The sequence below is a fragment of the Phalacrocorax aristotelis genome, chromosome Z (assembly GCF_949628215.1).
Source record: "Phalacrocorax aristotelis chromosome Z, bGulAri2.1, whole genome shotgun sequence".
Taxonomy (NCBI): domain Eukaryota; kingdom Metazoa; phylum Chordata; class Aves; order Suliformes; family Phalacrocoracidae; genus Phalacrocorax; species Phalacrocorax aristotelis.
Genome location: NC_134311.1, coordinates 13,535,757 through 13,549,554, shown reverse-complemented (window position 1 = coordinate 13,549,554; position 13,798 = coordinate 13,535,757). Strand labels below are relative to the sequence as shown.

General features: G+C 41.0%; 1 protein-coding gene across 3 annotated transcripts in view; it reads right to left on the bottom strand.

Annotated features, from left to right (window-relative positions):
* Positions 1-295: 295 nt before the first annotated feature.
* ACO1 (aconitase 1) overlaps positions 296-13,798 on the bottom strand; it is a 36,345-nt gene continuing 22,842 nt past the window's right edge. For all 3 annotated transcript variants that reach the window (XM_075079356.1, XM_075079357.1, XM_075079358.1), the window contains 10 exons: positions 10,792-10,927; positions 10,198-10,282; positions 9,760-9,916; positions 8,557-8,681; positions 7,692-7,796; positions 6,880-7,022; positions 5,245-5,392; positions 4,704-4,826; positions 3,490-3,675; positions 296-1,014 (listed from right to left, as the gene is read on the bottom strand). In XM_075079356.1, the coding sequence (XP_074935457.1) occupies positions 901-1,014; positions 3,490-3,675; positions 4,704-4,826; positions 5,245-5,392; positions 6,880-7,022; positions 7,692-7,796; positions 8,557-8,681; positions 9,760-9,916; positions 10,198-10,282; positions 10,792-10,927 (1,322 nt within the window). In that variant the 3' untranslated portion in view covers positions 296-900. The remainder of the gene's footprint in view (positions 1,015-3,489; positions 3,676-4,703; positions 4,827-5,244; positions 5,393-6,879; positions 7,023-7,691; positions 7,797-8,556; positions 8,682-9,759; positions 9,917-10,197; positions 10,283-10,791; positions 10,928-13,798) is intronic.

The following is a 13,798-nucleotide window of genomic DNA, read 5'->3' as shown; positions in this document are numbered from 1 at the left end:
GTTGCTAACTGCCAAAAAAAATTTCTCATGGATACTGAAATTATGGTAGATTGTCCTTCTGAGGATGTAAAATAGAGGAAAGTACATCACAGCAGTATTCTGTTGGGTTACAGATGACTGTCAGTATCTGACAGTGTTTGTATTGATCCTGTCTCATGCAGGTTATTGAAAGAAACAAGACTTAAATATGAAAAGTCAAGACTTCTGTGAGTTTAAACTCCTCATTGTCCCTGTAGAAGCAGTCAAAGCTTTGTTCTGCATCTCAGTCCTGAGAATAACATGACAAGAAACTGTCAAAGTTCTTGAAAATAAATTTATTTTTATCCATTAGAAATATTATCCCCAATAGGTCCACCTTTCTGTGAAGGCTTAGCTTTTAAACAACAAGAGTTCACATTTTTTTTTTAATTAATAAACAGCTAAATAATATCAGTATTAGATTCGGATTCTGGTCAACTGAATAAGAAAGCAAGCCAATACCAGGTAATCAGAAAGAAATAAAAATAATTTTTTATACTGTCAGTTAATTTTTGGACCACTGATATGAGCATAGAAGTTAACTTCATAGTCAAACTAAATGGACCAAATATATGAAATCAGCAAATGATCTTCAACAGTTCCACAGATTCCAGCAGTATTTTAATGACTTTTGCACTGTATTCTAAAGTAAGTCAAGCCAACCACCATATAAAACAAAAGCTGTTTGTTTACTTTAATTGGGCAAGCGTGTCCAGCGTCCTGATACACAGAATAGTCCAGCATTGTAAACAAGCCTTCTAATACAATCCATAAAAAAAACTGTTCGCTTTATGGTTCACTTTCAAATTTATGATTACCATAGTTTTATAGTGCTCACCAGAAGCAGGCTTGTACCTGGACGGTTTTGCTTAATGTTTTTGATTAGGATGCCATTTTGCGGATCATGTAGTTCAGAATGCCACCATTGTAGAAGTAAGTAAGCTCCACATCAGTGTCAAATCTCATGATGGCATGAAACGTTTTCCCAGTATCCAGCTGTTGGGGTCAAAGATAGTCATTTAAGCAGCAGAACCTTCCACGTGTTATATGACATAGCAAAATAAAGACTACTACGATAGTTTTGCCATCTCAAGGAATTGTGATAGAAAACTGAAGTCAAGAGGCACTGGACATCAGTATTTCTTTCCACACTAGACTACAGCCAGCTGCTGAAGAGGAAAGTGGTTTAAAACAAACCATAATAAACACAGTATGAAGACTTCTTGCACTGCACTTACTGCCTCATTCAGATTTATTGTTGATATAAGCTTAGATGCATGAAAGCTGATCATCCTTTCAAGTGATCATACTAATTCTTGATGTTTTTCTATGTAGTCATTCTTCTGGCTTAGGTCCAACAGCAAGACTAATTTCATTAGCTTTGAGGCTTAGTGTTTGGCAATCCGAAAAGCACTAAGACAAGTGCATGAAGTCAGTAAAACCACTGTGTTTTACTGAAGACTCCCCTAGTCAGGTACTTCCAGATGAACGCACAATGTTCATCTGTAATAAGCTGACAACTCTTTGGGATCTATACTGTCTCCATTTCAAGAGGGGAAAGTCCTGCTAATAAATTTTATTTCCTTCTGTGACAAGGTCACCCACGTAGTTGACCAAGGGAAGCCAGTCAATGTGATCTTTTTGGATTTCAGTAAATCTTTCAATACTGTCTCTCACAATATCCTCCTGGACAAAATGTCCAGCACACAGCTCGATAAACACGTAATGCAGGGGGTGAGCAACTGGCTGATGGGTCAGGCTCAAAGGGTCATAGTAAATGGGGTTATATTGGGCTGGCAGCCAGTCATTAGTGGGGTTCTGCAGGGATCCATCTTGGGGGCAGTAGTCTTTAATCGCTTTGTTAATGACTTGGATGCAGGACTGGAAAGAATACTAAGAAAGTTTGCTGAGGACACAAAGCTGGGAGGAGCTGTTGACACTCTCGAGAGCAGAAGGGCCCTGCAGAGGGATCTGGACAGACTGGAGAGCTGGGCAATCACCAACCCTATGAAGTTTAACAAGGGCAACCCTGGCTGTACATACAGACTGGGGAGCGAGAGGCCGGAGAGCAGCTCTGCAGAGAGGGACCCGGGGGCTCTGGTCGATGGCAAGTTGAACATGAGCCAACAGGGTGCCCTGGCAGCCAAGAGGGCCAACCGTGCCCAGGGGTGCATCAAGCCCTGCATTGCCGCTGGGCGAGGGAGGGGATTGTCCCGCTCTGCTCTGCGCTGGTGCGGCCTCACCTCCAGTGCTGTGGGCAGTGTTGGGTGCCATGGTACATTAAGGATATAAAGCTACTGGAGAGTGTCCAGAGGAGGGCCACAAAGCTGGTGAGGGTTTAGAGGAGAAACCATACAAGGAATGGCTGAAGTCACTTGGTTTGTTCAGCCTGGAGAAGAGGAGGCTGAGGGCAGCCCTCATGGCGGTCTGCAGCTTCCTCACAAGGGGAGGAGGAGGGGCAGGTGCTGATCTCTTCTCTCTGGGGACCACTGACAGGACCCGAGGGAATGGCAGGAAGGTGTGCCGGGGGCGGGGGGGTTATGTTGGGTATTAGGAAAGGGTTCTTCCCCCAGAGGGTGGTGGAGCACTGGAACAGGCTCCCCAGGGTGGCAGTCATGGCACCAAGCCTGACGCTATTCAAGAAACACTTGGAAAATACCCTCAGAGGCATGGTGTAAGTTTGGGGTTGTCCTGTGTGAGGACAGGAATTGGACTCGATGATCCTTGTGGGTCCCTTCCAACTCAGGACATTCTATAATTCTACGATTCAGGGCAGTTAACGAGGGATATGTCAACAACTATTCTTAGAAACTAATCCAAGGAGACCACCTGCATTAAACGAACATGCAAGAAGTAGATTGTTTTGCTAACTGCAGTAAAAAAAGCAGACTTTGATGCTATTAGGTTAAGTAAGTCAGTTTTACAGATGTTCCAATCTGTAGATGTTAATATTTTTCAAAGAAGGGCATAGGTTTTGAGGCAAAGCTAAACAAAAGGCAGTCTTTCAAATACAGGGCCTGAAGTTTAACTAGACTTTGTGCTGGGTATGCTTAGACTTCACTTTGAATGCTGCAGTGTACAATATTCTGTCAGTTGAATTGTCAAGGAATTATTTTAATTTTAAATTAATTTAAATAATTAAATTAGTTTATTTAATACTTACAGTTCACTTTCTGTTGTGCTTCAAATACTTAACCGAGACAGAAAACTTTATAGTGGACTTTGAAAGACTGGTCCAAATTACAGGACTGCTTTGTGCTAAATAAGACAGTTTGCACATGCTGCTTTTATATCCCATCATAGCAAATCCCTATTACAATTCTGTTTTCATCCCCTCCACCATCTCAGTTCCTCTCCCTTCCTCAAGTGAGAGAAGCTTACTCCCATATGAGAGCACATTGTTTGAAGAGACAGTTAATTTTGAGTGAAATTACAGTGATTCGGAAAATTCAGCCCTTAGGTGTCTCTTACCTTAATCTGGACATTCATCTGTGGTTTTAGTTTTTCAGGAATGATAATTGTGTAACGTTCCCGTCCAGTGAGTCCTAAAGTCCCTGCATCCTCTCCAGGTAAATACTGCAGAGGAATCACTCCCATCCCTACTAGGTTGCTTCGATGAATTCTCTCATAGCTTTCAGCAAGCACAGCCTTGACACCCTGGGAAATACACAACAGGTACTGTTATCTTCATGATTCAGGATAGTCTTTCTGTGCTCATAGGAAGGAAATTGGTACATTTGTGCTCCCCTCCATTTCATTTACCATATACTGGTAACGTCAGCACATCTGTCTGACAGCTGACTGTCCAGGATTACTAGGCTATATGTTAACTTTCAAACATTTTTAGAAGTCTGATTGTCAAAAAATTACGTATGTTTTCTCAGGAATACTGCACACTTCTTTAATGTGTCTTACACAGAGCACCACTAGTCATTTCTATAACTCTTGTTAATTCAGTGTTGCCCTTCTACACTACAAGCTCCAGGATGCAGTTTAATTAATTTCTAAATTTTTATATTTTAATACAGTTAAGACAAAAAAAAAAATCACTGGACAAAAACAAAACCAAAAACTTATACCAACATAATCTTAAACACTAACTCTCCTAAAACTTTGTTTAATAAAACACACTCCACGGCCCTTCACAAATTCCACACCAAGAAAGCTTGAATCAAGGGTTTGGGCTAGTAAATAGTGTAGGACAGGACAGACAAAGAACAAAACATATTTCACTGTGCTTGAATTTCTATTAGGCTCCTATAACAATACTGGTAAGTGTCCCTGCAATCTGCATGGTGAAACCATTATAAATTTCCTTTTCACTGATACTATTTTCTCTTACACTTTCTATCTTCCCTGCTAAATGAGCTGAAGGAGGCAGTTGGAAGCAGCCCAAGGTTTATTGGGTTATGGGAAGCACAAGAAAAGAAACTGGCCTCTCTGATGTAGCCTTGTGGATTTCTAGCTGAAGATCGTTCAAGGCGTCCAGTCCGAACAGGATCTATTAATATTTAAACAGGTTTTGCAACTCCACTGTGGCTCTTTGAGGCAGCTGAGATTTCAAAATAACTCTTGCTACCAAAACTGAGAATGAGTTACCCAGGATGATGGTAGTTAAGTCCATCCATAGTCTTCTGCCAAATGCATTTTTAAGTACTGTCCTCCACTTAGTTTACTGTACTCACCAAGAGGAATGGTCCTTTAGCTGCCCAGTCTCTGGAACTTCCTGCACCATATTCCTTCCCAGCCAGCACAATCAGAGGATGGCCAGCCTGCTTGTATCTTTCTGCAGCATCAAACACGTCCAGCTGGAATAAAAATGCCGAACACTTTATATACTTTTTGGGGGTGGAAACACAGTTCCATGGAAACAAGGAAAAAAATGTGTCCCCACAAAAAGAGCTGAAGCCCACATTTTCTGTCAAGCAGCACTTCAAGGATATTAACCATACAGTGCTTTGTGGCTTCTAGCCCATCATGCCCAAGACAAACCTGCATCTTCCACTACTGCTTCTACAGTGGTTACACTCTCCACTAACATGCCTGATAGCACCACGTTACATACACAGCATGTGACCTGCTCCCCTTGGTCAATACAGCTCCTGTCCTCTCATTAGCTTTACTTAAAAGGCACTTAAGTAAATGACCTAAACTGTAAGAAGGAAAGCCAGTACTAATCTACTTCATTGTCAGTGAGCCTCAGTGTAGCACAGCATGTGTACTTACAGTTTCCCCAGAGGGGAAATGGACAGTCTGAGGTCCCTGTTTATCAATAAATTTGTTCACCAAGCGAATGTTTGCAAATGTTCCCCTGGCCATGACAGCATCGTTCCCTCTGCGGGAGCCATAAGAATTGAACTCTCGAGGAGTCAAGCTATTAAGGGAAAAAACACAAAGACAAAAAAAGGAAACTTTGTTGTTTTTAGGCTGAAGCACTCCATGCTTTAAAAAAAACCAGAAAGTAATGAACTGGTGTTTCTAAGGCAGGTATGTACATAGTTCAATCATGGCAATAGCACCCAGTTAGCTGGTACTTCTACTTTTAAAACTTTTTAAAGGGGGGGAAATATATATATATACACACACACATATATATGTATACACACATATATATATATAAAAAAAAGAAGTCTGCCTACACCTTTGTCACAGAAATCAGCTTCCATAGTATTCTCAACCCTTGCCCTAGAAAACAGTATCTGATAGTGATGCAAGGATATAGTTCCTGTTAGGTCAGAAGATGCAATGTAATTATTTTCTTAATATAATAGTGAAAATTCTCCTCACTATTTACCATAGCATGTAGAACAAAGGTAGAGACACTGTGCTAAACATCTAAAAGGCAGAGAGCGCCTACTGCAAGTTAGAACTGCAGAAGTAGTTCATTTGCAGACAGAGATATGGGAATGACTGGACACTTCAGCCCAACCTGTAAACAAAAAACATGCTGGAATGTGACAGAGAGATGGACTGTTTGCACTGGGCTTCATCCAAACAGCAGCTATGACATACAACATCTGTTTTGTAATGTGTGTAGGACTACTTAGATTTCAAAGTGACTGACAGCAGAGGGCCAAAGAGCCCAGAGCAGTTAGTTTTCAGTAGATTACACTATTCTAATGAATTTCCTCTCCAGAATCATTAGGTGTAGTGAGAATACTTTTTAAAATAATATCAGTGCTGTTCCTCAAAACACCACTGAAGTTGTAAGAAGTGCTAAACCAGAGAATAAAAGCAAATATTATCTGTGAAGACTGAATAGGGCAACTCAGCAAGTCCTAGTATTGCCTTAAATTGAAACCAGAGTACTAAGCTGACAGGCTGGCCATAGAAAAAAGACCAACATTTTACAGCAGTTTGGACTCCAACCACAATAGCTTTGCTAATTTATGCAGCTGCACTAAAACCTAAATTTCTGGATGTTCTGTAGCTTCTGATAGCCTAGATCTGGGAAATAGTTGCACATAATAGAAGAGCTGAGTATAAAGCCAATTTTTGGCATTCAGGACCATGATAATTTTGCTTTGATAGGGAGACAAATCCTGATTCCCTCATTTATGAACAGACTTACTGCAAAAACTAGCCTGAAAGTTATCATCTTCTCCTCTCTCCATAAAAAGGTCTTCAGCTCTCCAGTGTAATAGATGCGCACACTCTTACAAGTTCTTACACTTGGTGAGAGCTGCTGAAACAGCACAGAAATAAATGCTTTTCTTTCTTCTTTTATATATTCCCCAGGCATATATCAAGGTATACAAGAGTATGTGGACAGCCAGCAGATATGTGTGCCTGTAACATGGTATAGTAATTGTAGCTTGTTTCCTCTTCCCAATTTTAACAGGAACAAGTAGTAGTGCTTACCCTCTGCTGGTCAAATAACGGGCTGCAGGACTATTTCTTGCTATATTCCCAGCTGGAGATATGTGGTCAGTTGTCACAGAATCCCCAAAACTCAACAGGACATAAGCATCTTCTATAGTTTTTGGGGTCTGAAGAGCCAAAGTCTAAACAGCCATAAATACAAATATAATCATTAAAATATGACACACAATTTCTTCACCTTTCTCAAAAGTGCCAATTGCAAAATAAAGTCTTCCGTTTTATACAAGTTAGAAGAAAGAAAAACCAAACCTACTAGAAATGTTTATGTTCTTGAACAAAATATGATGTCCCGGCTGTCTGTCAGCAAGTTCATAAATATAGATGAGACCAAAAATATTAGCTGAGGCTTCCTGTGGTACATGCACAAACACAGACAAAACCCCAGGATTCCCAGACATCTGCATGCATTGAAATCTGCATTTTCTTGTACATGGTACTGAAATAGTAATCTGAACACTGAACTATTTGGTGCAAAATGCAGGCAGGCAGAACCGTGGGCTTTGTTTCCTGTCCTTTTCCCTCACTTGCTTTGTGACTATTTAAAAGTATTCCAACTTAAAAGGAAAAAGAGAGTTTTCAAAAACCCTGAAGTGAGAGGGAATACTTACTATTTTCAGATTGACTCACGCCTTTGTAATGAATACAATAGTGTAATTCTAACATTTAGAATGAAAGCCTTAATAAGCTATAATGGATAGTCCCAGGGCCCTTGAAGTGTTTTGCTTCACCTTGAACATTAGTCAAGGTCACTACACTCTCTGGCTTCATTCAAAGGGAAAGCATGCACATACCAGGCCATCAAAGAAAGGTGGAGACTTGATGTAAGTTGACTTGGGATTCCAAGTATATAGTTTATCTGAAGGAGCATCTAAGGCATTCCAAGATTTGTTTACTGTCTGAAAAACACACAAAAAAGCCCAGTGATTTCTACGTCTTCAGAAGCAATAGAATTACTTCAGAATCCAGGTAAATTCACAAATTTGACTTCAGCAAAAGCCTTGTGCATTTTTTAAAGCACTTTGGGAAATTCGTATGACAAGACACGTTATGTTTGGTTTTGCCTTTTTTTTTTAAATGTTTCTATATACTAAAAGAGTTAGGAAAACCCTCACTTTTTTACAAAAGAGCTGCTCAACCAGCTTTCTGACAATAACCTGTATTATGTACACAGATAACACTTTATAACTCTCAAGTGTATTTATCAGTAATCTTACACAGCTTTCCTAGCATGTAAACCTTAAGAATATTTTGTTTCAATACCTGAGAAAGCCTTGCAGGAAGACATTAACAAGTACAAGTGTTTTTCTGATGTGAATGCTATTAACTAATGCAAATGAATTTTATGTCAGCTGAAAAAAGCCCCAAACATCTGTGAAGCTGGAATACCTCACTTTCTAATAGCCTGCGATGGCTGTTTAAAACACATCATCTATACGTTACATTAAAAAATCATTAAGGAACAATTTTCAGGTCACGACTGCCTGTAAGAACCAATTAATTAACCAGAAACCATTTGAAAAAAAATCTCATCTGAATACTTGTCAGAACAGGAGCAATAGAAGAAAAAGATTCTTTTCATTATCAGGATGAGCTCATTTAACATCTTCAGAATAGCACAGTACATAAATCAAACTACTGCCCAGGGGATTAATTCACCTCTATTTTTTGGTAAACCTCCTTGAACATCCCAGGAATAACAAACTGACGCTCAACAGCCTGAATCTCATTTCTTGTTGGCCAGATATCTTTCAGGAAAATCTTCTTCCCTGAAGCATTTATTCCTGTAGAAAATGGTATTGTTATGTTTGTTGCATAAATTTTCCACTGAGAAAGAAAGAAAAAGTTTATCGTGGTGTCCTTTAGCTATGTGTTCCTTTGAACCTTGTCAACACTTATAAGACACACTTCATTTCACCTACAAGGGTCTGACAGAAGAGGGCCTCCTATACTCGTGATGCCTGTACATATGCCTTCTTTTGTGATTTCCAATGGCCTTCCCAAATAATTTGTAGAATAATTCTGGTTGGAAAGGATCCTCAAGGGTTGTCCAGCTGAACTATCTGCTCAAACAAAGTCTACTAGGTCAGGTTGCTCAGAAGCGACTACCACACTGGTGAGGCTGCACCTCGAGTACTGTGTTCAGTTTTGGGCCCCTCACTACAAGAAGGACATTGAGGTGCTGGAGCGTGTCCAGAGAAGGGCAATGAAGCTGGTGAAGGGTCTAGAGAACAAGTCTTACGAGGAGCGGCTGAGGGAATTGGGGTTGTTTAGTCTGGAGAAGAGGAGGCTGAGGGGAGACCTTATCACTCTCTACAACTACCTGAAAGGAGGTTGTAGTGAGGTGGGGGTCGGTCTCTTCTCCCTAGTAACAAGCGATAGAATGAAAGCAAACAGCCTCAAGCTGTGCCAGCGGAAGTTTAGGTGGAACATTAGAAAAATCTTCTTCACCAAAAGGGTTGTCATGCATTGGAACATGCTGCCCAGGGAGGTGGTTGAGTCTCCATCCCTGGAGGTATTTAAAAGAAGGGTAGACGTGGAGCTTGAGGATATGGTTTAGTGGTGGACTTGGCAGTGATAGGTGAGTAGTTGGACTAAATGATCTTAAGGGTCTTTTCCAACCTTAACGATTCTATGATTCTATGAAAAAGATGCCCCCATGGAATTAGAATATTGGTCAGGCTTGGCTTTTCCCTTTCTCCATCATACAGACTCCTTGTTGTTGTTTCTTAACAATTGCTTTGTATCCCAGATGTACTCAGTCATTTGAAGCATCTCCCTAGGACAAATGTTTCTAAAGAGCTTAATGCCAGCCAGTTTAGTTTATAAACTGTGGAAAGAAGCATCCTGACACTGTCTTACCCAAAGGCTCTTTCTCAAAGTCGATCCGGATAGTCCCTGCAATTGCATAGGCTATTACCAGTGGCGGGGAGGCTAGGTAGTTAGCACGGGTGTTGGGATGGACACGCCCTTCGAAATTCCTATTGCCAGACAACACACCCACTGCTACGAGGTCTCCCTGCAAAACAGAGTTTGAGACAAAGGTAACTGAGGTGGTTGCAGACTCCACACACCCAGCAGGTCTGCAGAACTGCACCGTGCTGCAACATCAATGACTGGACAGTCACAGAACTGTCTCCTTCTAAACCACCCCAAAGCACTTCCCACAGAAAAGAAAATATAGACTGAATTTACTTCGCACACAGCCAAGAAGAGTCAGTGGGCAGTGTAACACAGCTCAGAACAGTACACAATAGAGAACAGCTTACCTAAATAAGCTGCACAGGAAAAGCTGCATACCTGTGTAATGGCCTCAACAACAGACTCTGGCAGGGGTCCGCTATTGCCAATACATGTCATACAGCCATAACCCACCACATCAAACCTAGACAGAGCACAAAAATCATCAGTGAACAAAAAGCTATTTTGGAGCAAAACATTTAACCCCTTAGCAGTTGGTTAGGGTTACTTTCTGAAAATGTACTGTTTTAACAAATGAACTGCTGCTGAAAATAGCATTTTTGAGAATGCTCAAATTTTATCATTGCACTGACTGTGCACACAGAATGAAGATCTGGGAAATGTGTTATCTAGCAAGATGAACAATGATATAGTGTCATCTATACTATTTTGACACCACTACTCTTGAAAAATAAGCCGTTTTCCTGTTTAAGAACACAAGTCTTCAAGAAGCTACAGCAAGCAACAGGACCTTTCCCTTGCTGGCACAGAGTCAGCCAGCACAACAGCAATCTGTTAACTCATGCAGGATCTTGTCGTAGGGTACGTGACATATCTTAAGCTGTAGAGAGAAAGAGTTATTCTGTCTCATCACTTGCTGTCAATGCTTTTAGTTAAGCAGTCATAGAACAACAGTAAGAAAAGCAGTCTTACCCTAGTTGGGAAAGGTAACTCATAACTCCACTCTCTCTCAGATAGTAAGTGACAACCCCACTTCCTGGGGACAGGCTAGTTTTAATGTATGGCTTCACTGTCAAACCAGCTTCAACAGCTTTCTTAGCAAGCAATCCTGAAAAATGCAAAGGATAATTGCAGATTTTCCTGGAAGAGGGACAGTTTGATAGATCCACAGGTCAATAAAAGTACCATTAAATAATGAAAAACCAGAAAAGGCTCCATTTTCAGCAATTAAATGGTACAGTGAACCAACAGCACTAATCCCAGAATAACCAGTTAGACTTCAATTGCCCCACTGAAGTATTGATCCACTCTGCAATTTCTGCTCCACTGGAAAGTTCCTGGAAGTTGCATTCAACATGATGCACTCATACTGGGTCAGCCCATAGACATTCAAAACTCAGGTGTTAAACGAACACTATTCATAAGACAAGAGTCCCACAAAGAACACAATGAAGAATTGTTAACTTCCCACTTACGGTGGTCTAGTGACCCAGTGCTGAAATAACTGCCAACATATGACTTGCTGCCCTCGGAAGCAGATGGCTATGAGAGCACCAGCTCTGGCCCTGGTCACAAACAAGCTGTCTCACAATCTACAGCTTATTGCAGGAGTGCTCTTTTACCACTCCTGGATTTATAACATGTATAGAGATGTTTTAGTGGAGCATATGTGTTACCAGAAATGTATTTATCCTGAATTTCTTCCTTTTAAATGAATTGTCCATACATAGATGAATATTCAGAAAACAAGCCCCCTCCGGTCCTTTTCCAGGACGGACATAAAAGAAGCAGCAGCTATGCAAACTATGCAAAACATCACATTCTCATGTGTCATTCTCTCTCTCACACATCCACTCAGATAAGAAAATACATAGCAGCTCTGCTTAGATCCAACATGATCTCCAGCTGGAAGATCATCAGACAGGTTTGTTTTTGCCAGCTGTTTGCCAGCTCTGTTAGACATGAGCTGGATAACTCTATTTTTGTGTTGTATGAGAAGGCCTACACTGATTAATTTGAAGACCTAAAGGTAGATTTTAAAAAGCAGTCCTACTCCTGAAGTTTCTGAGGCTCCTTAGCTGGCAGATACAGCTGTGGAAACTGGAGCTTTTGGGTACTTTTGAAATGGTGACCATGAATAAATTATCATCCTAGGACCCGAGAGCCTGACAGCCTGTGTGAAAGTGCTGGCTTTTCTTTTCCTGACAACACCAGTTCTGAAAAGAATGCAAAGTCAAACTCTAAAAACCCACAAGGAAATGCCAGCACCTAAATTCCTTTGAGCAACCTTAATCCAACACCTCTGTAAAACCAGATTAGGCTGTCAAGGCTACTACAGCATACACTCGCTATCCCCAGACACACAGTCCCTGTACGTCATTTGGTGCACAGGATATACAGTGGTAGTTTGAAACAGTATTCATATTTTTGATTTCTTTTAGCTTGGTTATTTAGTGTGAGAGCATTGTATGTTCTATTTACTTCCGTTTCAAACCCTATTCTGAAACATTTCTTGTGGGTATCTCAGAGGTTGTCAACACTATTGTGTACAGTTACCACAGACTGACAGAATTACTTCCCTCCTCGTCAAGGTCAAAGCATAAGCGCTGCTGTACAGAAAGGCAGCAAAGGTAAGAGTACCCACTAGACCTGAGTGCATATGTTGTGATCCTTAGGATTACATTCTTCAGGCTGCTGTGCCTTAAGTATTAGTGAATGCAAAGTACCAACTTTACTCTTATCTGTAGAATGTTCTGCACTTCAAACCCATAGAGCTATTAAGCCAAGCAGGCTTAAAGATGAGCATCCCCCACTGCCACAGAAACAGTTAAAAATGCATGCCATTAGCCTGGGAGCCAAACACCTGAGGAAACTATATCCTAAGTAGATGGCACAACTGAGGGATACACCCACCTAGAACTAAGGGAATAGGACAGAGCAGCGATAGTCTGCCTGGAGGAAACCTGCTTCTTGATCCTTGGAAGAAAGAAATACAGCTCTATTTCTGTGATCATGATGGACCTGAGGAAAGAAGTATGTTGATTTGGCTGTCCCGTCAAGGGCAAGTGAATTGAAGAACTTTGTTTAATTCTGTTCCTCTCAAAGGAACTTCCCGTCCACCCCAAATCATGGTTTACAATGGACTTTGTCCCTCTTGCTAGGAATTAAGAGACCTTTCGTGCCCGGAAAGGGGGTGAGCTGCCTGTATTGTACAGTACCCAAAGAAAGATGCTAGCCCAAGAACAGGAGACAAATATCAGATCAACAAACTAAACACAAAGTGTTGTCAGAGGCTGTCCACATGCCAAGATCATCCTGACACCACACAGGAACAAAGGAGACAAATTACTTGACTTTAACCAGTAAGTAATTATCTTTGTCAAGGGCCCTTGCATTGCCCATTGCACATCCCTTCCAAACTTTGTAGGAAATAAGCCTGTATCCTACAAACAGTCTGACAGACTTGGTAGCCCTAATGCAGTGATAATCTTAGAGTGACAGATAACATCTATGTATATGTTTGCGGAGGAGAGAAATAAATATGTGAGCATGTAGCCAGGCACCTGGGAAAGAGGGCTGAACTGGGCAAGTATAGACTGAACCCTTTGAGCTGACTCTCTTCATTCATACTTTGTTGCAAGAAACACGCATTTGGAATGAGAAATTTTCTGCCCAGACTAGCCACGTTCAAAATGAACTACCTCCTGACCTGAAATTTAATACAACCTGCTCAGACTAACTGTTTTGTGGTATTTGAATGGTGATAAAGTGGGGGATATAATGTCCACCTCTGACCACTTCTTGGATGCAGTAAAGATGTAAATGACAAGGCTCTGAAAGATGGTAATCCCCAAGAACACAACTTTCCTCCTCTATGCACCCCCTACATGACTTCAGACTCTTGCTGTAACAACTTAATATACCTCTAGCTAAGTGTGTGTTTTGTATTCCACTGCCAGATCAAAGCACCTTCAGACTT